Source organism: Gallus gallus, chromosome 2 (genome assembly GCF_016699485.2).
Source record: "Gallus gallus isolate bGalGal1 chromosome 2, bGalGal1.mat.broiler.GRCg7b, whole genome shotgun sequence".
NCBI lineage: Eukaryota > Metazoa > Chordata > Aves > Galliformes > Phasianidae > Gallus > Gallus gallus.
Window position 1 is genome coordinate 28,397,913 of NC_052533.1, and position 24,102 is coordinate 28,422,014.

General features: G+C 39.2%; 1 protein-coding gene across 7 annotated transcripts in view; it reads left to right on the plus strand.

Annotated features, from left to right (window-relative positions):
• Nucleotides 1–24,102, plus strand: part of BZW2 (basic leucine zipper and W2 domains 2) — a 51,877-nt gene that overhangs the window by 15,014 nt on the left and 12,761 nt on the right. For 5 of the 7 annotated variants that reach the window (NM_001006358.3, XM_040681322.2, XM_040681305.1 and 2 more), the window contains exons 2-6: nt 5,444–5,508; nt 11,578–11,754; nt 12,781–12,884; nt 15,518–15,583; nt 21,481–21,616. In NM_001006358.3, coding sequence (NP_001006358.2) covers nt 5,451–5,508; nt 11,578–11,754; nt 12,781–12,884; nt 15,518–15,583; nt 21,481–21,616 — 541 coding nt within the window. In that variant the 5' untranslated portion in view covers nt 5,444–5,450. Of the gene's footprint in view, nt 1–2,878; nt 3,025–5,443; nt 5,509–11,577; nt 11,755–12,780; nt 12,885–15,517; nt 15,584–21,480; nt 23,843–24,102 lie in introns of those variants that run through there. The other 2 variants (XM_015281408.4, XM_046922158.1) reach the window with 2 other exon arrangements.

Here is a 24,102-nt window from a genome sequence, read left to right on the forward strand (position 1 = left end):
GTATTCAGTCCTTTAAAAAAGAAAATTATATTTTAGGAATGGAGGCCAAGAGTAGGAAAATGATGATGAAATAGTACAAATCAGCCCAAATCAAGAGAACTTGTGGAAAGGCAGCAAGTGCCCCTCCCTTAGGGCTGAGCCACAAGTGTGATTAACAAGGGAGAAGAGGCTGAAGCAGTGTTTCCGTAGCCCATCTTCTCTCACATCCTCAGCACTTTGGGACCCTGGGGAACAGCAGACAGAGCCTTTTATTTCTTTATTGTGTCAGTGTGAATTTCAGAAGAGGGTGTTGCTGCTACCCGGTTCCTGGCAAGCTGACATCCGGGCTCAGGTGTAAGCACAGTGCTTCACACTGACCACATCCAGGATATGTGGGCACCCAAGGTGAATTTCTTACAAGGGTGACAACCATGTTAGAGCAGTGAAGGCGCTGCAGCAGTGAGATGAGCACGTGGGTTGTGGGGTTGATGTACTGCGTTCCCACCCTCCTCTGCTACCTGCAGCTGCTGTGAAACGCTTGCAGAGAGATCTCAGCAGGGGCTGAGCATCACAGTGGAAAGTGGGAAGCCTGACAAGGATCTGGCAAGCCCCTGTGGCTGCATCATATCCCTCTGTCCTAATGTCCCCTTAAATGTTTTGTTCCCCTGCACTGGTGATGATTTATGGTCTTTCTACCTCCAGGTTCTGTTAGCTCATGTTCCTGCTGCCTTCCCGGCAGTGAAGGCAGCTGCTTGTTTTGAGCAGGAGTGTCAGGATAGCCCTTCTTCCCTGCTGCTACAGTGAGCTATTTAATTGGCTTTTAACATATCCTTTGTCTTGCTGCTGAAGGAAGAAAAAAGCCCCAGATCTAAGCCTGAGACTTAATGATGAGAAGGTGGAAATGGGTAATTGCTCTCCTGGATGAAAAAGACCCAGTAAAACCTCTTAATGTCCTGCATGGAAAGGCTTGACCTTGACATTGGTTTTTTTGCATAGAAAAATATGACCTTGATATGTGTTTTTTTGCTGATGTGTGGCATGATGTCTGTCAGGGGGAAGTTTCACTGCTATGAAGCAAACGGTTTTGTATTCATTATGAGCACGTTTGCATTTGAAGAATCTCAAGTAATTCTGAGATTTTTGTTCAAGTGTAAAATGATGCTTAGAAAAATAGATTCAGTTTGGATAAAGGTTTCCAGTATTTATATGTTCAACTTGAGGTTTGTGTTTCCAAGACCAGATGTTCTCAGTATTTCAGATTGGCAGAAGCATCAGCCCTATTGAGGCTTTAAATAATTGGGGAGTTAATCATCATAAGAATTTCCCTATGGCATGGATAAAAGACTGCATTTTTTCTAATTTTTCAGCAAGTTTGGATTTGCTGAAAGTTTTGCACTTTATTGATGTTTTTCTTAGTTAACACTGTTTTTATTGATTACTAAAACTTTTATTAATTGTGTTGCAGGGGTTGTTCAATTATTAAAACTTCTATATCACCAACTCTTGCAACTTGAGTGCTTCTTAAGCATGAATCTGTTTTGTAGGAGCCTCTCAAGGAAAGTGGGAGTGCAGTTTGTTTGAAGCCGGATCATTTTTAATTTTTGATTGACTTTTGTAGCTGCAAGTCAGTTACCAGCAGTCTCAGACCCATTCTGACTAATGCCTGGCTGTCTGATGGCAGCGCTGTCTGTGTCCTGCTTGAGGCAGCCCAGCTTGGCTTGTGAGGTACCTGCTTCTTAAACATCAGAGAGCTGGATGTGCAGTTTGAACATGAATTTTCTGCTGGAGGTTTTCTGGATCCAAAAGAGAACGAGCAGTGAAATGGCTGTTGCTGAGCTTTTCCCATCTGCTGTAGCAGAGTGGGGTCTGTAAAAAGTATGCTAAGGAGCTGTCATTTCCACATCTCTTGCTCTATTTCCTGCTAGCAACTCATACAAATCCTTGAGGATGTTGAGCTTTAAGACGTGAGCGTTGTTTGAGGTTTTCTTTTTGGGGGATGTTTCCATCCTACCCTTACCCATCCTTATTGCCTTTATGCCTCAGAAACCATTCTGACTTAGCTAGCTGGCATCTCAAAAGTTGTCTTTGTTTTGAGCTATCCTGTATCTTTCAAAAAGTAAAACCCTTGTAAGTTCAAGGTTTCTATGATTGCAAGGTTTGAGAGCTATATGACATCTGATAGACATGCTTAATATGGTATTATCAAATGCAGTGCTCTGTGCAAATTTGTACACTGCCATGCTGAACTTACAGCTTTCAGCCATCACTTCAGGCCTGATTGTCAGTAAGTTCTTGGTTATTTTGGTTTTTTTTTTCATCGTATTCACTTCAAATTTTAAATGATCATCCAGGCACCTGTTGCAGTGGCAGTAGCACTTCAGAACTTGCTCGCAGTACCTGGTGTCATCTGCACTGGAGATTGGTCCTGGGCTTGTTATAGAGATCACTGGGTTCATTTTGCTCAGGCTTATGTTCCTGTGGCCTCTTGGTGACTGTGCCTTTGCTCTTGTTGGGCCAATGCCTTAGAGAATGCCTTATAAAGCCTGACCCTCACTCGAACAGATTAAAGCGCAGTGTATTTAAAGCTAAATATAGAAGGCAGATCTCTCATTCCTAGTAATTAACTGTTCGAGTGTCTCTTCTGTTGCACTGACCTCTAGTCATTTAGTCTGCCACAAGTGGCAACTCTTACACTAACTGCTTTTTCCTTTTTCTCTCTTGTTCCCAGATGTCCTAAAGGTCATATTTTAATTATTTTGAATATGAACAATTTTAAAATCTGATAGCCTACCTTAAGGTGCATACTACTCTTCAAGCAGTTTAAAAATACTCCACATCAGAAGTGGTCATCAAGAAGGCCAGTGGCATTCTTGAGACAGTGGCTTGTCTCACGAATAGCATTGCCAGCAGGAGCAGGGAGGTGATCATCCCCCTGTACTCAGCCCTGGTGAGGCTGCACCTCGAGTACTGCCTTCAGTTTTGGGCCCTCGCTACAAGTAAGACATTGAGGCCCTGGAGCATTTTCAGAGAAGGGGAAGGATGCTGGTGAGTGGACTGAAACACAGGTCTTATGAGGAGGTTCTGAGGAAGCTAGGATTGTTTAGTCTGGAGAAGAGGAGGCTCAGGGAGATAATACAGCTCTCTACAACTACCAAAAGGGAGGTTGTAGCAAAGTGTGGGTTGGCCTCTTCTCCTGTGCAACTAATGATGGATGAGAGGGAATACCTTTCAGTTGCACCACGGGGATTTAGGTTGGATATTAGGAAAAATTTCTTCTCAGAAAGTGTGGTAATGCATTGGAGCAGGCTGCCCAAGGGGCTGGTGGAATCCCTGGAGGTGTTCAAGAGCTGTGGATGTGGAACTGAGGGGTATGACTTAGTCGTGTGGTGATGAAGGGTCAGTGGCTGGACTTGATGATCTTAGGGGTCTTTCCAATCTTAACAGTTCTATGGAGGAAGTCTAGCATTAGAAGTTTTGCATATGCATTTCTGTCTGTTGTAGTAAGTATTCCTTCGCTGAGGTCAGATGCCTTTGTTCATTTATTTGCTCTCAAAGCTTTATTTCTTTTTTCCACTAAGGAAATAGACAGTGCTGGTACCAGTCCAATGGCTGCAAGAGCTGAGGATTGGTTCCTGCCTGCTGTGAGGCTTGCTTGAAACTGTCTAAAGCTCATGGGCAAGGGCTGAGGTATTGGGGCAAAACCCAGTGAGAAATACCTGGGAGAATACTATATTTTGTACCTCCATCTTTTATGAATAATAGATGATCACAAAGATGAAGCAGATGAGCGTCATGTATGGTAGGTCCATGGCTGAAGGCTGGCCTGTTGCTCAGGGCTGTGGTGTATTTCCTTATCACACCTCCTGCTTCTCAGTCTCCAAGGCAGCTGCGTGGGGGAAAGAGATGTCTGAGCTCCCTTGTGAAGAGGAGCTGGGATTTGACAGCCCTTCAAAAGATCCTGTGGTATTGCGGTTTGATGTTTTTTCTCTCCTTGCAGATGTGTGGGAGCATTTTCCAGAAGGCAGTGTAGTGTGGTGGTTGTTCTGAAGTACTCTCTGTTAAAACAGTAGCTTTAAATCACAGTTATGAATGTCAGCCTCTCAGTGTAACTGGCTTAGTTGCTATTTTTTTATATGACTTGTAGGAAGCAAAACCAGTCTTGACCGTGGACTTGGCACATTCGAGTGCATGCTGGCGTTTTCTGACTGCTGATAAATCATGGAGTTACCCTAGAGAGCAGTGGTTTGCCAAGTTACACATCTGAAGCACTACTGAAGTGGCTCATTGGTGATGCTGCAACTAGGAGAGAGTGGTGAATGGGAACAGTGTTACGCATTTAGAGCACTGCTAACTGCTGTGTAAGCTTTCGAGGAGGGGAGACCATTACGTAGGTAATAACATGAGGTTGGTGGCATCTTTCTATCAAACAAGCTTGAGTTTCTCTTTTCATGGTAGCAAGTGCTTGCAAAGGGACATGCTTTTGAACTGTGCCTGCAGGAACATTAGATTCCATGTTGAAATTTGTGTTGGAGGAGTCCATGATGAAGAAACAGAAATAATACAAATTCATGTAAAACTAAATTTCTTTGGAGAACGTGTCCAAAAAGTGAAGCTTCTTGTACGGTAAAGCTGAGCAGTGGATGAGTAAACTGTACATGCCAGCGACCTGAAGACCTGCAGGGGGTGTGCAGGAGTGACTGGCAGGGCCAAGCGGTGATACAAGGCCAGGACCATTGGGACATACCGTAGGCTTTGCAATATGTGGCTCTTTCTGTTTGGTTGTCAGTTTGGTGCAATCCTTGCACCAGTTGTGACTCCAGTGATGTGACCAACTCTATCCAAAGATGAAAAATAATATATTTATTTCTAGATGAAGTGATATTAACATATCCACTCTGCAAATGCTTTAACACGGCATGTTGAGATTTGCAGTTAAGGTCTGAAGTAATGAGCCTGATACCTTTCGCTGTTCATGTTGTATGACGCGTCATTTAGGTCCTGGATTTTTGTATTTGTATGCAAAACTGATGAGGAGTGGAAGGGCATGTTACCTTCAACTGTTTCTGAAACAAGCACATAACAGGATTTTAGGAAATGTAAGTTCCTAAGATGTGTTTGTGCTTGGAAGAACCATGGTGGTTGGGATGCTGTAATTTCTCCCAGTGCTCTGGACTGGCAAGGTGCCTGCACTAAAGGCAGAGGCTCCTTCCTTCCCATTCCTGCTCGGATTTGAACCATTTCTCATGTGGGGAGAAGTGGTTTTGCTGACCATCTCTTTTATTTTCTTGGTGTGGCTTTTCTTGTTTTTGGAAGACAAGAGATAGAGGCAGAGGAACAGGTGCAGTAATTAATGGGCCATAATGCTCTTCATCTTTAATAATCTTTCAAATAATATGAATTATTTTAGGTAAACTGTTGTCTGTAAATATCATAGTAAAAATTTCTCTTTTTTTTTTTCCTCCAGAAATTTTATGAATAAGAATCAGAAGCCGGTGCTAACAGGCCAGCGGTTCAAAACTAGGAAGAGGGGTATGTTATGTACATTTCGTTATTTTTCTGTACGTGAAAATGAGTAGAAACAATACATGCAATGGCTGATATTTAATAGCATTAAGATTTTTCTTTCCTTCTCCTTGCCATGTTAAGAATATAAGTGTTATTTGTAACTTATTTGGATATTTTGTTTGTTTCAGGACTTCATTCATATTTCTAAGTTTGGATTTCTTTGCTGTTAAATCTTGCAAAGCCTCTGTTAAAGAACTAGGCTTTGAGTTTATAGTAGGCTTATGGATTAAAAAGAAAACTTGCTAAATATTTCTCTTAGCTACTTCTTGATGTGTCCCTTTTGATTAAGAAAGCAAACTATGTGCTTTTATTTGAAGATTGCATGAAGAAAATTACCTGCCATTCTTGTTTTTATGCATATTTCTTTGATTCAAACTGATGCCATCTCTGTAAATGAACCTTTCACTTCTCAGGTCTCTCAGCCTTTCCTCAGAAGGGAGATGTTTCAGCCCCTAAACATCTTTGTGGCCCTCCACTGGGCTCCCTCTAAAAGTTCCCTATCCTTCTTTATTTCAGGAGCCCAGAACTGCATACAGTCTTCTAGATGTGGCCTCACCAGGACAGAGTGGGGGGGGGGAGATAACCTCCCTTGACCTGCTGCCATAATCTTTTTAATGCACCCCAAGATACCATTGGCCTTCTTGAGCACAAGGGCACACTGCTGGCTCATGGCCAGTCTTTTGTCCACCAGGATGCTCAACTCCTTCTAACATGCTTGTTCATATCTTGAAGTTTGTTTTCTGTGGTTGGGTGCCTGAGACAAATGAATGCCCGACATTTTGATGACGAGAGCGAAAATACTGATTTTATATACATTTTATATATATATATATATATATACACACTCAAAATATTGATAATAAAATAATCTTTTTAGGAAGATAATGTCTGGTTTGTGAAGTGAAGATTTCACTGTTTTGCTGTTGCAGTAGCTGATTATTTTAGTATGCACAGATGGAGTTCCTATCTGTCATGTAACAGACTTCTTCCATCCTGGCTTTCCTGTTTCTCATTAAAGGCTGTCTCCTGATCTGAGGTTGTTGTGACAGATAATGTGAATAAAAGCATTTTCTCACTGTGGATGAAAGAAACAAAAAGAGTTTGTAGCCTTCCTCGGAAAGCTGCTAATCCTACCATGAATCTGAAGAGATGAGTGAATGTATTAAGATCTAGGAAAGTCATGAAGCTTGGGTGAGAATTGTGAAATAGCTTTTTTGCAATTCTGTTAAAGAGCAGTTCCAGGTTTCTCAGCTTTCCTCCCTTGCACACACTGAATCCTCTGTTATCTTAACTGACATGGCTCGTACAAGTGAGTTGAAAATATCCTTTCTATTATGCACACACAATGTTTACAGGTAAACTAATTTGGAAAAGAAACCTTTGGTGTTTGTAAATAAATGTCACAGTGCTCCAGTAATTAGTGAGATTAACTTTCTGTCAGTATGGTCCAGGACATCATTAACTAGTAACAGCAGACATGTAATTAGAGCAATGGAATTAACAGTCCCTAAAGAGTAAGGCTGTCAAATCAACCAGTAAAGCAATCAGAGGTATGTGCACTGTTGGATTGATTAAATGTATTGTTTAGTCTAATTCAGTCAGTTCTGGTAGTTATTTTACTTACTAAAATTGTCTCAGAACCTTCTCTCTTTTGATAGGACATTGTTTTCAGTCCATGTTTTGCATTGTATATAGCATAATGAGGTCCTGACACTCATTTGGTACTCTGACTCTTATTATGCTACGACTAATAATTATAAGTTTGTTTGTTTTTTACTTAGCTGTATGGAAGGAAAAGACTTGGAGCAGTGGTTGAAAGGACTGAGGGAGGTGTTTGTTTTTTGTTTTAAAAGATGACTTATGAGTTCTATATTCCAAATTCCATACAATATGCAGATGCTTAGAGCATCTTCTAGTCTAAGTCCTGGTTGTTCTTATCCTGACTTCCAGTATATCAGAGACTCATTAAGTTTTACTCTGATGTGACTGAGTGCAGTGAGTATGATTTGACTCTGGCATTTCAGTTATTAGAGACTTTCTGGTGTATGCAACAGGCAGACCGTTAAGAGGGTCTGAAATATGCAAATACTGAAGGAAACTGGTTGAGTGATGGCTAATGCTTCTTGCCAATTGATTTGTCTCAGGATGCTACTTTTCTCCTTCTGCAGCTCCCAAGAACACTGCTATCTGAGGAGAAAGTTAGCTGTGATGTGGCGGTCAGGCATTTAATAAAAAATACTTGTCACTGGGAAGTCCATTGCTGCTCAGCTAGCTGCAACTAGTCTACAGATGTGAACAATTTCTGAGCTTTCATAAGGCAGAAAATGGAAGAAGACAATGTTTTTTTTTCCTTTAAATTTTGAAAAGGTGTTTAGAGACTAAGATGTTTTTAAAAGAGAGCAACCTGAAATAGCAACTTTTAAATCCTCCTCCTTCCATTTCTGTCAGTTGACCTAATAATAGTTACAGAATCATAGAATATATACATTACATATATTTATAATATATGTATATTTAAATATATATAAGTATATAAATATTATATATATTATAACATATAAATTTTTTTGTCAAGCGTACATAGTGGCAGGTATTAAAATCACTTCCAAAGATTTGAAAGAAGAAAACTTACGTTGCAAAGGGGAGAACCTCTGAGGCAGATGCATATCAGGTTTCTGTCAGTCTGGATGAAGATGATATTTTGCTTAGTTCCAGGTATAATCTGTATACCTGTCAGCTACAGGACTTTTGATGAGGGTCAGGGGTAGTTGACATCTGGCCATGATTTGTGCTTGAGGTGCAGGCACACAGGAAATGAATTGTATTGGCCACACTGTACTTGCATATGTGCAAATTCATTTTGTTTTGTTTGTGTAGTCTGAAGTAGAAAAGGAGGAAATAGGAGTAACAAAAGTGGCAGTGGTTAGTGAGGAAAATATATGTATCCAGGCAGTTGATGGATACCTAAGGACAAAAAATGTCATGAAACGTTAATGGGAACAACCAGTGTGTATTGTTTATAGTAAGCTGACAGGCAGTACCTGATAGCCGTGTTCGTCCCCATGGTATAGATACCACAGAACTAATAACAGCTGAAAAACTGTGTAAAAACATAAATGGTGGCAGAAGAAGAAGCTGAGCTAAACTGTTCCTTTTAGTTTCTTTTGTGAAGGAAAGTTACTAAGTAGTGTCAGTGTGATGGTGAAGTCAGAAAAGGGACCAAATAGGGTAGCCCATTTATATTCCTTAGAAAAAGAACTGTGGGCTTTCTCTTCAAGAGCTGGAACAGATTCTTAAGGAAGGAGGTAGAAATGTACTTTGTGAGTTCCTTATAAGGAAATAAAGATCTGGGACCTGATGAAAATGAAAAGCTATGTATAGCACTGCTGCCTTGAATATCGCATGCAGTGCATCTGTAAGCTACACCTGCCTTTGCCAGCCTTGATTGAAACTGTGCTTGTTCAAGTAATTACATACTTGACAGCTCAGCATACTGTCACCACTTCTTGATGATGGCTTCTTACTCATCCTGGTGTACTACGTCAGCATATTCTTCCTCAGTACGTTAGTTTGGTAGAAAAACGCTTCAGTAAAATTGTAAACCATTTTTCATGCAGCGAGTTCACCTCCTCTTCCTGTGTAAATTTTTAGATTATGATAGACAAGAAAATAGTAGGGTACAGCAAATGAGAGGAGTGCTTCTGGGGCAGGAGAGGGTTCTTTGTAAGTAGCAAGAAATATTAATCATGATGTTTGTTTTTACTGAGGACTGTGTACCCATGGTGCAAAACACATAACATGTTTCAGTTTAAACATAAGCTTCTTAAATATTTTGACAAAATACAGTATAAGTAAAATAGCAATTTTTTTAACTTATCTCTTAAGACAGAATTGTCATCTATCTTATGAGTCATCAAGCTTGTTAGCTATATAAATACTGCATGTGTGGTAGCCCGTAGAAGAATTATTTTCAGATCCTTATTTATAGGTGGAGCTGTGTTTCTGGTGTGCAGATAAAACTGCATGAGTTACACATGCTAAAGTACTTACGCTTAAGTAAAAAGCATGTTTGTGGGTTGGTTGGTGAGTTGCTTTAGTATTTCACATTGGAGGAGAGCTGCAAGTATTTGGTAACTGGCCTGATAGCTCCAATTGGATTCCAGGAGTGTTTACCTATAGACAGTTCCCCAGAGCAAAGGCATGTCCTTCAGTTTCCCTTCCTCTGGTTTGTCCACAATGGGCTGAACCACCACTATAGTTATGTGACTATGGCAGACTAAGTCTTGATCACAGCTGGAAAACAAGGCAATACAACTGAGTGCTCTGAAGTCTGGGGAGAAGTAAAAGCCACTTTCAGTCCAGTGGAGAGGCTTACAGTGTGGTAATGATGGGAGTACAGTAGGAGAGAGGCTGGGATGGTACTGTGATTGTGTTCATTGCTACGTGACAAGCTGGGGTTGGGAACAGGTAACCACCGTGAGTGGTGGGTATCCATGGATTTGAGAGAACCTCAACTATTATCTCTGAATGATGGAGCAGCAAGCCACTTGGAGATCAGAAATAGAGCTAACAATCCACTGAAAGCTAGATGTAACAGGGAAGTTGTTGAAAGTTAGAGGATAGCTCCAGATATTGTTGTCAGGGAAGGAGGGATGCAATGAGAAAGGGGGAGAATGAGAGCACCACAAGTACAGGGAAATAAATTGTAAATGTTTCAGCATGGTAACTATTAAAGTTGATTTAAAAAAAAAAAAAAAAAAGGCATTGTACTTAATTGCCTAAATGCTATTGTAATGGTAGAAAGAAGATTAGAGGAGCAAAGGCAATCAGAATCCAAAATCTTTTGGAGTTACTTTGGCTTGTATTCAAAGCAGTATCTCTTTCTCTGCCCTGGAAGTCATGGAGGAAGGAAACCTACAGCCAAAGGCTGTCATGTCAGACCCTCTTTGCCCCAGAAAACTGCCACAGTTGCAGCTGGAATGCTTCTGATTTCATTAGAATATGGTTAGGCAAATTTTGCCTGGTTCTCTTAGTTACTAAAATCTCTAGATTTGTCTTCAGGATACAGTAAATGTAGGTTTTTAAGAGAATTCTTAACATTTATTAGCAAGTGGTAACAGAGTATGTTCCTTGTAGTGTTTCTGAGCATTATGGAAGAATTTCTGGTTGTGTTTTTGGAGTTCAAATGTACTTTAATGGTAACGAATGCTTCATATGTGCCCTTGTGTCCTCAGGTCCTGTTTTGTTCAGAGACTTCAGGTGTATATTGTAATTATCATTGATCTGCAAGGAATGGTATCAGGAGATGTGTAACATCTGCCTAGCTTTACCTGGAGGTTGTGGTTGCATACGTTGGGAGTGATGGCCTTGGCATTAGGGATGTTGTCTGAGGTTTCAGAATGTACCTTAATTGAGTTCAACCAGGAACAACTGTAGAAAATGTGGTGTTAGCACTGCATCTGTGTTTTTAGTGCTCAGGTTGATGAATAAAAGATAATTTCTTGGTTAAACCATGTTGTGGTATACTAAATATTTACAGAAGAGCTGTTATCATGAATAGCTTGTTCTGTTTTCCTGAAGGTTGTCCCTTTGAAAACATTGTAGATATGTAACAATTTTTTAAAGGAAAACATGAAAAATTAAGTAATATCACTGTAGGTATACTACTTACACAAAACTGACAAATAATTTATTCTGATACAAGGTTTGACAACCTATAGTGGCACAGATGTTTAGTAATATCTCCAATAAGAGTACAAAACTGGAAAGCAGTTTCAATATTTGCTTGTCCCCTCTTTTTATTTATTATTTATCCCTGTTTGTTTGCATGTGTCCTGGTATTTTGAGGCTATGAAGGGGAGAGGAAAGTGAGGGTAAACACAGCAAGACTTCCAAAGGCAGTAAAAGCCAACTGAATGTTCTTTTGTGCACTTCATTGACCAGAATGGGAAGAATTTAGGTGCTGTGGTCATTATGAATTACTGGCTGATATAGTTTTAAAATCCTGTCTTTTCATTTTCCTTCCTGTTCCAGATGAAAAAGAGAAATTTGAACCCACAGTCTTCAGGGATACTATTGTCCAAGGTCTCAATGAAGCTGGGAGTGACCTGGAGGCCATAGCCAAGTTCCTGGATTCAGCAGGCTCACGGCTTGATTATCGCCGCTATGCTGACACTCTCTTTGATATTTTGGTAGCTGGCAGCATGCTTGGTAAGTTGTAATGTACCTGATGTAGAATTTTGAGGATTAGCCTTACTTCTTTGAAGATGCTGCCTTCCTTTGCAGAGTGGAAATTATTAACTGCATTAGAATTGTACTTGTCTGAATACTTTTTGGATATAATGTCAGACTGTTCTATTGTTTGTTCTACCAAAATACCTGGGGACTTGACAATGTCAGGAGGCATCCTACATATATATAAAAAAAATGTGTAGTGATCTCTTTCAGCTTCAGGCTGAGCTGAAAGAGTGTATAAATGCAATAGCAAACAAAATGAGAGATGCTGACTATGGGAAAGAAGAATGTATGAGCTTAAGGAGATGTCATGCAGCACTCTAGGTTATTAGCTGCTGCAAAGTGTGCTTTGTAGGCCTTGCAACACAAGCTAGCTAAAGGAACTATAAATGATAAAGTATAGTGCTTTGTGGATGTTTATAGGAAATTTTCCCCAGGCATCAGTGGCAGCATGGGAAAATTCCCTAACTTGTGCCTTCCTCTGAATGTTGGATAACTTGGCTCTTTTTACTAGTCACGTTGGTTTGACTACTGCTTCCTGCTCTTTGTTTTGTTAGAAGGAAAGATTTTTGAAAGTCTTAAGATAACGCAGGAAACAAAAGTCAATGGAAGTTCTATTTAAAAAAATAAAAAAAACTCCAAACAAAATAAGCCAGGAGGAGGCTTTCTAAGTCCTTAATTTAGTAACAGAGTTAATTCTTTTCTCTTTGGAAATTATTTACATTATTATGGTATTTAAAGTAGCACTTAAAGTGAGTGCAAGAATTATGCTTCAACCCACACTTTCTTGATCCTGTCCGTTGCTCTCAAAAGCAGCTGAGATTCTTTAGTGTGACCTGAATTTCTCAGGTCTTTAAGGCCTGTGATCTCAGATGCAGCGTCAGCCAGCTGTCCTCTCTGTCAGGTTGCCTTACAGCTCCGTAAAACTTGTGTAGGTTTCTCCCTCACTCATTCCTTTCAACTCAATTGTACTGATACTTTTTTGCCTTTGCTTTCTTTTAGCTCCTGGAGGCACACGCATAGATGACAATGACAAGACCAAGATGACCCGTCACTGTGTATTTTTTGCAGAAGAAGATCACGATGCCATCCGAAACTATGCTCAGGTCAGGATAAGAAAGGGCTGGTTGATCGCTGTTTTCCATTTATAAATCAAGAGAGATTATAGTGGAACATCTGCAGACTGCCTAGACTGCACTTGGCTGGTTTCAAGATAATTGAAAGTTCAGTTAACCAGTAGTCTGCCCTAACATAATTTTTTAGTAACAGAGTGAGATACCTAAGATTTTCTGTTCACATCTGGCAGCTCTTCTACAGAAAACAGTCTTACTTTTTTTCAGTCCACATTTGGGTTCAGTATATTTTTAGACATCATCCTTACTAGTTTTGTTGGCCTTTTCTAAGTACGTTGTCCTTCAAGATTTGCAGAAACATTTTTAGAAACATGAAGTATGAATGACAAAAATACACAACATGTAGTTGTGTGGCTAGTTAGCAATTGGGCAAATGTTGAAAAAAATGCTCTGAGAACTTTAATTCTTTAATTTCACCTACGTACATGCCATACAGTTTCTTTTCAAATTAAAACGTGGCTTGCACAAATAGGTGTATGTGAAATTAACACAAATAATGTAGTCAAAGCATTATTGAAGAGAAATTAATGTTGCATCACTCTTCGATTGGAGATAGTAATTACATGAGAAAATACGGTAAGAATTGTAAGTTCTAAGCCAGTGTACAATTCTGAATACAGGTAGGATTGCAAAAACAAAACAAAAAAAAATTACCATTGAAAGTCTGATGTCAGAAGTATGTTCTTTTTAAATAACAAGTTGCTATTGGGGTGTTGAAGATAGTAAGCAAAAGCATGAAGGCTACTATCTCTGTAAAGGCATTGAGAGTGACAAGTGGCTGAGCAGCTGCACGGTTGTTCTGCAGGATGCTAGAATCAGAATCTGCATCAGTAACGAAGACTTGCTAAATAACATAAAGCTCCTTTAATAATACATCGTTGATAGTCTGGAGAAGTGAAATAATGCAAAGTTCTGGAAAGGAAATATTACGTTCATTGTATTACCTTTATCATCTCTTAAAAACAGGGTATTCTGCTCTAGGAAAGTCTGTTATTAATAAAAGCATTGATTCTGTCTACTTCAGTTTTAGTGTTTTAACTTGATAATAAAAATTGGCAGTACAAGGTCTCTAAGGACAAATTTAATATTAAAATATTGCCTGTTGGGAAACAGAAAAGTTTCAGGACCTGAAGCACTAGAATTTTGAATGTATTTTCTGTGTTTCGAACCAAAGGTCACCTAATTAAGTCAGTATGTTGTAATTAATGCCTGAAAGGATGTGTCTTTTTTATATACCTTGTCAGTTTTCATGCGTAGTTGGATATAGAGCTCGTATTGCATTATTCTTTTGGATACTTTCTTAATCTGACTTCCTGTAAGCTAGAAGAGTGGCTGCTGCTTGTCTTTCTAGTTGTGGAAGCAAATCGAAGATAGGAAAGTCTTTAAGAGAAGAGCAAGGGGTAGTGATGATGCATTAGCAGATTATTTGCTTATAACATGTACTTAGGTCATTTAGCAGGACTGATCAAAATACATGTTATACTGACTTACATTTTTGTCTTTTCCATCTTATTTTATTAGACTTCTGTCACAGCTTGATATTTCATTTCAGCTTTCTTTGTTCAGAGCCAAATTAGTACCTTTTAGGATGTCTGAGTGTATTTTACACTCTCTGAAAAATGACTTAAAACTTTATTCCCCCTTTTAATTCCCTCATCCAGCTTGATGACGATGTCTTGTTTTTCCTCATACAAATCTTTTCGCATGTGGCAGTGAGTCATATTTTTTGCCCTTTATACAGTGGTGAGAGCAGTTACTTGTTTATTTAATTTCGTATCTCTCACTTCTTCCATGTGAATGCAGCCTGCACCTGTGCTGCTTCTGCTTTCATAATCTGTGGTCACAAGATGAGGAACAAGTGGTGAAAATTGGAGAGCAAGTGTTTCCAAGAACATAATTGTTGTAAAAACTTTGTGGAAGCTTCTTCCTTTTGCCTTGGCAGTAGTGAGATTTATTCTAAGTCTTCATGTTAGTGGATTTAATAGAGATCCTGTCTGCAATGAAGAAAATCAGCAGTACTGCCTGACCGCCCCACTCTATTGATATACACGGCAGCTTCCCCAGAGAGAGAGCTGCATTATCAAAAGAAGGGGACAGAGTACAGATTTCCTATATTTGTTAACCTCATCCTCTTCCCACTTTCTTACGCTTTTTATCTATGGATAATGGTGTAAAGGAGAGTGGGAATAATATTTCAAGAAGTAAGAAGAAGAAAAGTGTCAAGCTGTAGTGAATTTTGAGAGTCAGGCATTTTTTGTATAAATCAGAATTGCAGAATTCATATTTTACACTTTTGAACAAACTAATAGAGAACGTTTCATGGTAAGTCATGTGGTGTACAGTGTAGCAGATGATGGCAGAAATATCATACAACTGGCTGCTATTTCCTAGAAACAGTGTCTTTATTAATGTCTAAAAGAACATTAGTATGTGAGAAGCCTGTGTTACTTTCTCCTTTCCGGTTGTGGAGACATTAAAATGAAAAAAGTCTCATCATGGTTTGGCCATGGGCATTTTTCTTGGATTCAGTAGTGGCAGACTTGTTTCCTTTTGCCTTTTTGGGCTAAGTTTTTGTACTTTTTTATTATCCCATGTTTTTCCTTTAGGTCTTCAACAAGCTTATCAGGAGATACAAATATCTGGAGAAAGCATTTGAAGATGAAATCAAAAAGGTAATATTGGTGACAGTTTCTTTGAGAGTTACTGTTTGTGTGTTTTGTTGTTTTTTTTTTAACTCTGTTATAACTGTGTAAGTAAGTTCTGCTCTGTTGTGTATTTTATTTAGCTCTTCTGGAAAAGAGAATGGAATCTACAGTTGGCAAGGGTGGCAGCTTTGGTCTGCAACTTTAGCTCCGTGGGAATGCTGCTAGTAATGTTTGATCTAGAGTAGTTCTGAATTAATGTTTCCTTCGGTTTCTTTGACTAAACTAAGCCTATTCCAGGCTTTTCTATACAGGATTTGGGCATAGTTATTAATGGGAGAAAGTGTTACTATCCTGCTAATAGATCTGCGTTGGTTGGGGTTTTTTTTTTTCTCCCATAGGATAAATGCAGTTGTGCTGTGCAAAATGGCACTTGATGTATGAGTATTGAATTGCTTCTGTGTTACGGAATGAGTCCTAACCACTAGTTTTGGTATTTGAGGGCACAGATATGTTCAAGAGAAGTCTTCACTGCACTGGTAGAGCTCTCGGGATTTGCCTGTTATGGTCGAGTGGATGTAGTGGGTGTAGATACTGTTTTGTGGGTATGAGTTTTAAGGAAACAGGAGAAACATATGTAGAAATATTTGAAAGAAGAAATATGTATTTGGAGTTCTTTAAATTCTTAGTAACAGATGTAAATACTTTCTTTATTCTATTTTTAATTTGGCCTGTGTAAATGATAAACTGTGCCATGTTCTAAGTTAACAAGCCCACTGGTATTGCCAGAACCTGTCTTGTGACTGAAGTGCCCTGTTTGTTAAAAGTATATTTTCCTACAATCTGAACATCAGTAGGATCACTGCAGGGGTCAAGTGAGGATACGTCTGGAGTGTGATGTCTCACCACCACCTCCCGTGGCTGAATGAATTTGGCTGTTATTTATACATTCTTGCTCATACAGGAAATTATTTTTGCACTTGTGACCAGCATGCCTTTTAACTGATTCTGATTGCTCAGTACATCATTCTGAAGACCTAAATTTACCTCTATTCCCACACAAATCTAATGTTCTCGCTCTTAATTACTATAATCATTGACATGAGAAACGCTGACTCACAGCATTCAAGTTTCAGAGTGTTCTGCATATTAAACAAATGTCATGTCAATTCAAACCGCCTCCTCACTCTCCTGTAACTGGCTTGATTTTGAATCCTTTGAGTTGCTGAGAATTTACTTGTCACAGTAGCGACAAGATGAAACCATGCTCAATATATAATAATTCAACTCGTCAACTGAGGAACAAATGTCAATAATCTAAAGATTAACTGTATGCTAGTTTTAAGACAAAGCAGTAATTTGAGGTATGGTTGGCTGGAGTCTTGAAATCTCCTGTAAAGCTTATGGAAGCATCCTGGCCCTGGCAGCGTGTGGCTCAGAGAGGGCTTATTCAGCTTGCAGGCTGTTAACTTCAGTGTTATGTACATACTTTGTATGTGATTTTCAGCATCAGATTACATCTTGCACAGCAGACCACAAGAGTTTGCACACTGGCCCTAGGATGGGCTGAATTTTTCTGCTTGTCCTTTAGTTGCCATCCTTAGCTCTGTGCTCTTGTGCAAATCTCAGCGTGGCTTCTGAACACTTTGACTTTGGACATGGTGCTGTTTATCTGCCAGTGCTGAGGATGGAAGGGGTAAGAGTCCTTTAATACTCCATGTTGCAGAATTAAAAACTGAGGCAGTCGTAGTGTAGTTTTGGGCTTGTATAATGCCCCTTGACTGTCATTGCCTTAAAACTCGTAAACATTATTTGTAGTTGCCTTCTTATCTTCTTCCTCCCTCTGTTTCGTGAACCCATACTTAGTGTCCATCTTCTGATGATGGTACTGAATTTTTACCTGTTAGTGCTTTAGTCAACATATGCAGTAATGTGCATGAGTAGCTGCCCATAAAGAGGGTTATGTGGTAGATGTGTTAATACTTCTGGAGGGGATATCTACACCTTCAGAGGCCACTGCACCTTGACAGCTATTAGAAAAGCAAGAGTGAATACTAGATGTTGTTTCCAGGATCACTGTCCCAGCCATGATCTGTTTTCTTTTCTGGCAGATTTATTAGGCATGTAGAGCATTTGGGGGAAAATGAGCTCTTCTCACAGAAAAAGTTGTGCTGAAAACAAGGCCATATCAGCAGTTTCAGTCTGAAGAAGCAGATGGTATCAGTGGGACTTCTTTCAAGAGGGATTGTCTTAGATGGCAGTATTTACCGTATGTCTTTTAGTTAATAATTTTATCTTTAGGGCAGCATTGTTTCCCAGTACCTTTTGTGCCTGCTTCTGGCTTTCAGCTTTTTTCTGAATTCTCTTCCCTCACAATTGTGAATTGTTCCTTCTTCTAATTCAATGTACAGTTTACTTATGTAAATGTTTATATCGTAATTACTCAGCAAGCAATGTCAACAGAAGGAGATGATGTTTAAGTGTGTTGCTCACCTGCAGTTTAGAGCACAATTATACTACTTGATGGAGCAAATTCTTGGCTACAAAGTGCTCTTTTTCAACACAGGCATCACCGTTGGCTACAGCAATGAACAAGAGCCTGCATACCATGCTTGTATGAATCTGCACTAGTGAAGGTGACCTGTTGTTTTACAGTGTTTTATCACCCGCTGCCTCACTATGCTGACATCCACTGATTGGTCTCCAAAAAATGGTCAACAAGCATCAGTGAATGTCAGTGGGTGCTATTGTGTTCACATGGAATTAAATTCCACACCTTTGCTTCATACGCACTTCCATGGCAGGTGCCATTCTGTCAGACTGCCCTTCTGCTGCCATCTGTCACACAGCAAGAAAATGTAATGGGATATTGTCAGGAAGGCTGAACTTCTACTGCTGTACCATCAACATCTGCCTCTGACATACTGGGCCAACATAATAAAATAGGAGGCATTACTCTTGCAGCAGTCCTTGTACTATTTGAGTCACGTTGGGGTATCCAAAGTACTGGGAGAGATGAGGTTCCTTCTTAGTGTTCCTGTTTTCCTAATGAAAGTAAACATAAATCGATTTGGAGATTAAGAAATACAAAGAAGATAACATTTTGACACCAAATGTGGAGTAAATATAGATGCTTCTAGTCAGCTAGAAGTCAGTCATCAGGTGTGTACGATGATGGTAGGTGCCTTCCCATTGCTGACAATTGCTGTCGAGGCTGTCTACAGCTGCAACAAACTGTCAAACACAAAAGCAGCAGACCACTTCAGATAATGATAATATAAAAAGATACCTTGTTCTTTGTGTGCCTAGAATTCCTTAATTTTCACTATTAAGGTTTTAATATTGCAAGAGAAGAGTAGAAACACCTTTTTTTTCTTATATCTATACCTTTACTTGTGTGTAACTTCTATGCTTAGAATTTATGACTAATTGACTTCTTTGTAAAAGAAAAAAAAGCACAGAGCAGCATATTAGGTCTAGTCTTGTGCTTATTAGGCATTCTAAACTCCCACTAAAATAGGCAGGAGTTCTTATAACTATGCTAGAAATATATAACTGTGGGCCAGAATTGCACATTTCATGCTTAGAATTAGTCTGTAACAAAAGCAGTAATACCAGTACTTGTCTAACAGCAGGGAAGAATCAGCCTGGAACATTCTGTGGGTGGTTTGCTACTGTTCTGAAGTAACTTGAATGTTTTGTGACTTTCCTGCGCAGGTTTGTAATAGTGATGGTAAAAGAAGAGCTCTTGATCAGTAATAAAAACCTGTAACAGCATTGAGCTAAGTGTTCTATTTTTTGAGATGATATCTGAGGGGGTTAATTAAAGGCTTTAATTTGTCTCATAACTCAGTCTTCCCCTGAATTACTTGAGAGTATGGAATAATATCCTTGAACAGCAGAAAATGGAATGTATTAGTTTAGTAGAGCTGCTTTTCAAAAATAGTAAACCAAATTATGTTGGTAGCACCAACAGTACTTAAAGCAGTGAGGGACCTATGGAAGGCCTTGTTCTTGCTCAGAAGATACTGCCATTGGGTAAAGGTCAAAGAACGTTATAATTTAAATTCTTTCTCAGAGACTTGCTGGAAGCACATTTCAAAGAAAGGGGGAGAAGAGGAGGCTGTGAACTTCATAGATGTATGATTTCATATCTTCCAGATCATTTGAACAATTACAGATTTCTCAAAACTGGAGTGGATAAATGTTTGTTCTTCTGTTGGGATATTCTTGCACCTTGGATGGCATATCTCACTTTGCTGTTGGATTTACTGGTGCTACTGCTTCCATAGTACCAACTTATGTCAGACAGCTCTGTTCGTGGTCTGCTCATTACTGACACAGCCCAATGTAGATTATGCATCAGGAATTAATCAGGACCTGGTTTGTGGCATTAAAGTAGTCTGTGTGACCACTAATCCAAATCCTTATCTGTTGCTTGTATGGGAGCAGAAGGAATAAGAGTTAAGTGGGCTATACAAAATTGTGAAGTTGTTCCCTCTTCAGTCAGTCTTGTTATCAGTGCTTACAGTAAAGATCAGAAGGTCTAATTAAACGTTTTTTCTCATGCAGTCATCTTTTTAGTAGAGTACTGTTCATTAAAACTTGTGTAAAGAAAACTTGAGTTCCTAAGCTTCCAGTCATCTTTTATGCTAGGTTTACTTTGAATTTCAGTGGGAATTATGTTGATTTTTCCCATTCAGAGTAGCCCTGGAATTCTTTTACCTGCACTATTGTACATAGCAGTTAATTTCTCCATTTGAAAATACAGCATAATGCCTGTTTCTCATCTTTATATTTAGAAATAACAATTCCATTTGTCTGCACCCCTTCTTTTGGTTGAGTTGCAGTTTGTTGAATTAAAATTGCACTTCAAGATTTTTATCTTTTTGTATTTCCTCTTTTGGGCTAAAACTGTATTGCAATGATTTTGCTGCATCCCACTTAAAAAAGCCAAGTGACACATCTGTGACTGAATCATTCAGCCTTGTGTAAGCTATAATTTGAAACTGATGTTATGTAAGTACTCCCATACGAATACAAAGAGATTTTCTGTTTTGTTTGCTGGTACAGAGCAGAGCTGTTCATACAACATCGTGTCTATTAAGAACTCACTACATTAGCTACCTGGATCTTTTAAAACATTGCACTCAAATCTTTACAGTTAATGATGGACTCTTTGGATATCTTGGAGAAGAGCTGTCACTGTCTGTGGTAACATACAAGTACAGGGACATATCTGATATTCTGTCTATTGTATGTGTAGATATTACTAATGAGGTACAGTTAACGTGGAAACTGGGTGCAATATTTCCATCAAAATGAGCTCCTTATGCTTTGATTGCATCTGTTGCCTTCTGGAGAAGGAAAAAAGGTGTGGTGACAAATGGAATTAGCAGAGTTAAGTGCTGGTAGCTGGAAATGGAAATGAAAATTCTTCTTTAAGTCCAGAAAAGTGGTGTTCCTTTCTCTGAAGGAAGAATGTGGAACTTTGTCATGTTGTTATTTGTACGAGTAATGATGTAGTTCCTTCTGTTCCAAAATCTAACCAAGTGAATGGACAGGCTCCTGTCAGCCTGTTGAAATTAGCAAGCCTGTGTTTCTGAATAGATCCTTTTAATTTCAGTGAGCGTTAAGCCTTTAGCAAGCATTTTTATTTCACCACGTATATAACACTTATTTGCAGAAGACAGACTTTGTGTCATTGAGTAAGACAGTATTCCACATGCCTGTATCCTTATGGAAATTCTAATTAGTCAATGGAATGGCACTGTGATGCTTCAGTATGGATTTTGGTGTGATTGCTTGAAATTACAGTGGGACTTGTTGAGAAACAAAAAAAAATTAACTGTCCATGATTATTCATCTCTGCCTGGTACTGTTGCCAATGGCTCAAATGTATCTGTTTCTTCTTGTCTAATCCACAGCTCCTGCTGTTCCTTAAAGCCTTCTCTGAAACAGAACAGACAAAATTGGCGATGCTTTCTGGGATCCTTTTAGCCAATGGGACTCTTCCTGCTACCATTTTAACAAGCCTCTTCACTGACAACATAGTCAAAGAAGGTAATTTTCTAAATGACCTTTTATAGTAGTTTTAATGGGAGATGTATTTTGTTGCGCCATGTGTTGTATGTTGGAGGCCTGTTGCTGTTCAATAAGCAGTGGGATAATAAAGCAGAAGCACATACAGACAGTAAATGCCAATGTACTTTCTGAGATCTAACAAGAAGGCAGTGAAAAGTAGATAGCAACAACAACAAGCAAAACCAACACAAATACAAGCATGAAATGTAATGTCTATTCCTTAGATAGGCTACTACTGTTTTTGTTGTTGTTGTTTACAAATGTTGCTGATGTCCTGTGAGTGTGAAGTGGGACAGAGAGCACATACAGGCCAAATGGATATTGCAGAAAGGAAAAAATTCACACCCTCGATTTCGTCATCATAGCAGTAGTGGTTGCTTGATAGCTTCTCCCATGGACTCATCTTTACCATGGGATGAGTAATGAATCTTTCAGTCTTTTGCAACAAGTTCTTTTGTTGGTATTGAGAGCAAGGGGGGAACTGGGTGAGTTGTTTCATTACAGGCTTTTTTTGAATAGAGGGATGGATGATGTTTCCTTGCTTTGGAAAGTTTCTATTATCATTTATAGTCTTCTACCTTGGAGTCTTTATCAGACAAACATCTGAAAAATATCTGTTAATTCCTGACTGCTTGGAATAATTGCAGGTGCACTGTCAATGTTGCACAGCTTTCATGAAATCTTTTTTTTTTAAAGTTACTTATTAGTTAAATCTAATCTAAAAAAGATTCTAACTGCCCATTCTTGCATGCATTTGTTTTCTAAATGCTGCAGAAAGAAAAGCCACAGCTGCTGTTTTGCTCTGTCATCACCCACAGCTTTTGGGAGCAGAATTAAAGTAGGAGAAAAATTCAAACAAAAGTGCTAATCACATCTTAGTGTGACAGGAATGCCATGTTTTTAAATCAAATTCTGTTTATAGATATGGCAGCACAAGATGCATCTGGAAACTCAAGTTTTTAATGCTCAAGTAACTGCTTATATTTTATACTTAATACTTCATGCAAAAATGCTGGAAAAACTGCATTCATGTTGTGAAATGGCATTTTTGAGAGCTCTAAATGTTTGCCAGAATTTACAGTCTTCACCTGTGTATTTAAGTATACACTCACACTAATGCAAATGTAAAGAACTCACTGGGGATAAACAAAGTGAACGGATGAAGTTGTTTTCTATCAGTGGGGTTGATAATGGATAGAAAAGAAAAGCCCTGGAAAAACAGCACAGCTATTTTAAAGGAAAAGACAGTGGCAACACGTGAATAGTCTAGAAAATGACTTAGAAAAGGACATTGGGCACAGGTACGTGGTAGCAAAGATAGTTCCATTTGATTTTGGATGCTATCCCAATGGTCTGAGAATGAGTGCTTTTCTGTTGCTGGCATGCTCTTCTGCAGCTGGTTGGACTTTTTGCTGTTCCATGCTTCCTTTCAAAAGGCAGTAGCATGTGACCTAACAAGCTGCAGTGTGGATCTTACTGGCATCTAATAAAAGTGTTTCAAGCCAAAGTCCAACACGTGTGCTACCAGGCACTGCTTGCTGAGAGGTGCTGCTGTGGAGGCATTTTGTTTGCGTTATTTGCCCTCTGATATGAATGGGTTCTATTGTCACAGCAGTGCAAGTACTGTGCAGAACATATAGGCTGTGGATAATGATTTCTAGCTACAGATGCCTTTTATCTTCATCAAGTTCACCCACAGCTCTGAAATGCAAATGCTCATTTCAGATAGGCTGAATGGTGTTTGCAGGTTAAAATTACGGGTGAACATTATTCTTGGGTCCCCTTGTAGTCAGACGGGCTTTGTCAGTCTTGACTCGTTGCTCATAGCTTTTATGATCATGCTTGTTTCATTTGGAACCTTCTGCACAATATGTAGATGAGCCAAAGTGGTATATTTAGGCTATTGTTTAATGTCATCGCACATCATAGTTTCATGTAGTACTTCTCCAAGGATCGTGCTTCACAACTGAGCTCTCGAAATAAGGTTGGCAAAACTGTCATAACAGTCAAGATCTGTAATGAATGTTAATGAAGTTAGTGCTGCCTGGGGAATAATCTCTTCCATTTTTCTTTGGTGAGTCATTTAGTCAATGTATCCTAGAAATAAAAAGAATGGTTATCAATCAGTTAAGTGGGTAAGAGTGACTAAGCTACTTTGCAACAGGAGGAGCTGTGCAGCTCATGGAATTTTAGGACTTTTTGGAGGTAAAACAAAAAATTGTCAGGACTGCTCTCAGTGGTACTGACAGTGTTGATGTGAGTGTAGTATAGAGAAGCATAACTGGCCTGCAGGGGACCACATCAATAAGGGAGAGCTGTGTCTCCAGCTCCACAGCACTGCAGCTTCCTTTCAGCTGACTGCTTGCAGCTGAGAAGCTGGAGCAGAGCTGTGGAAGTGTGTGAGAAATACACGTTTAAAAGAGGCAAGAGGTGTGGGGCTGGTGGGTGCTTAGCTTAAGTTCCTC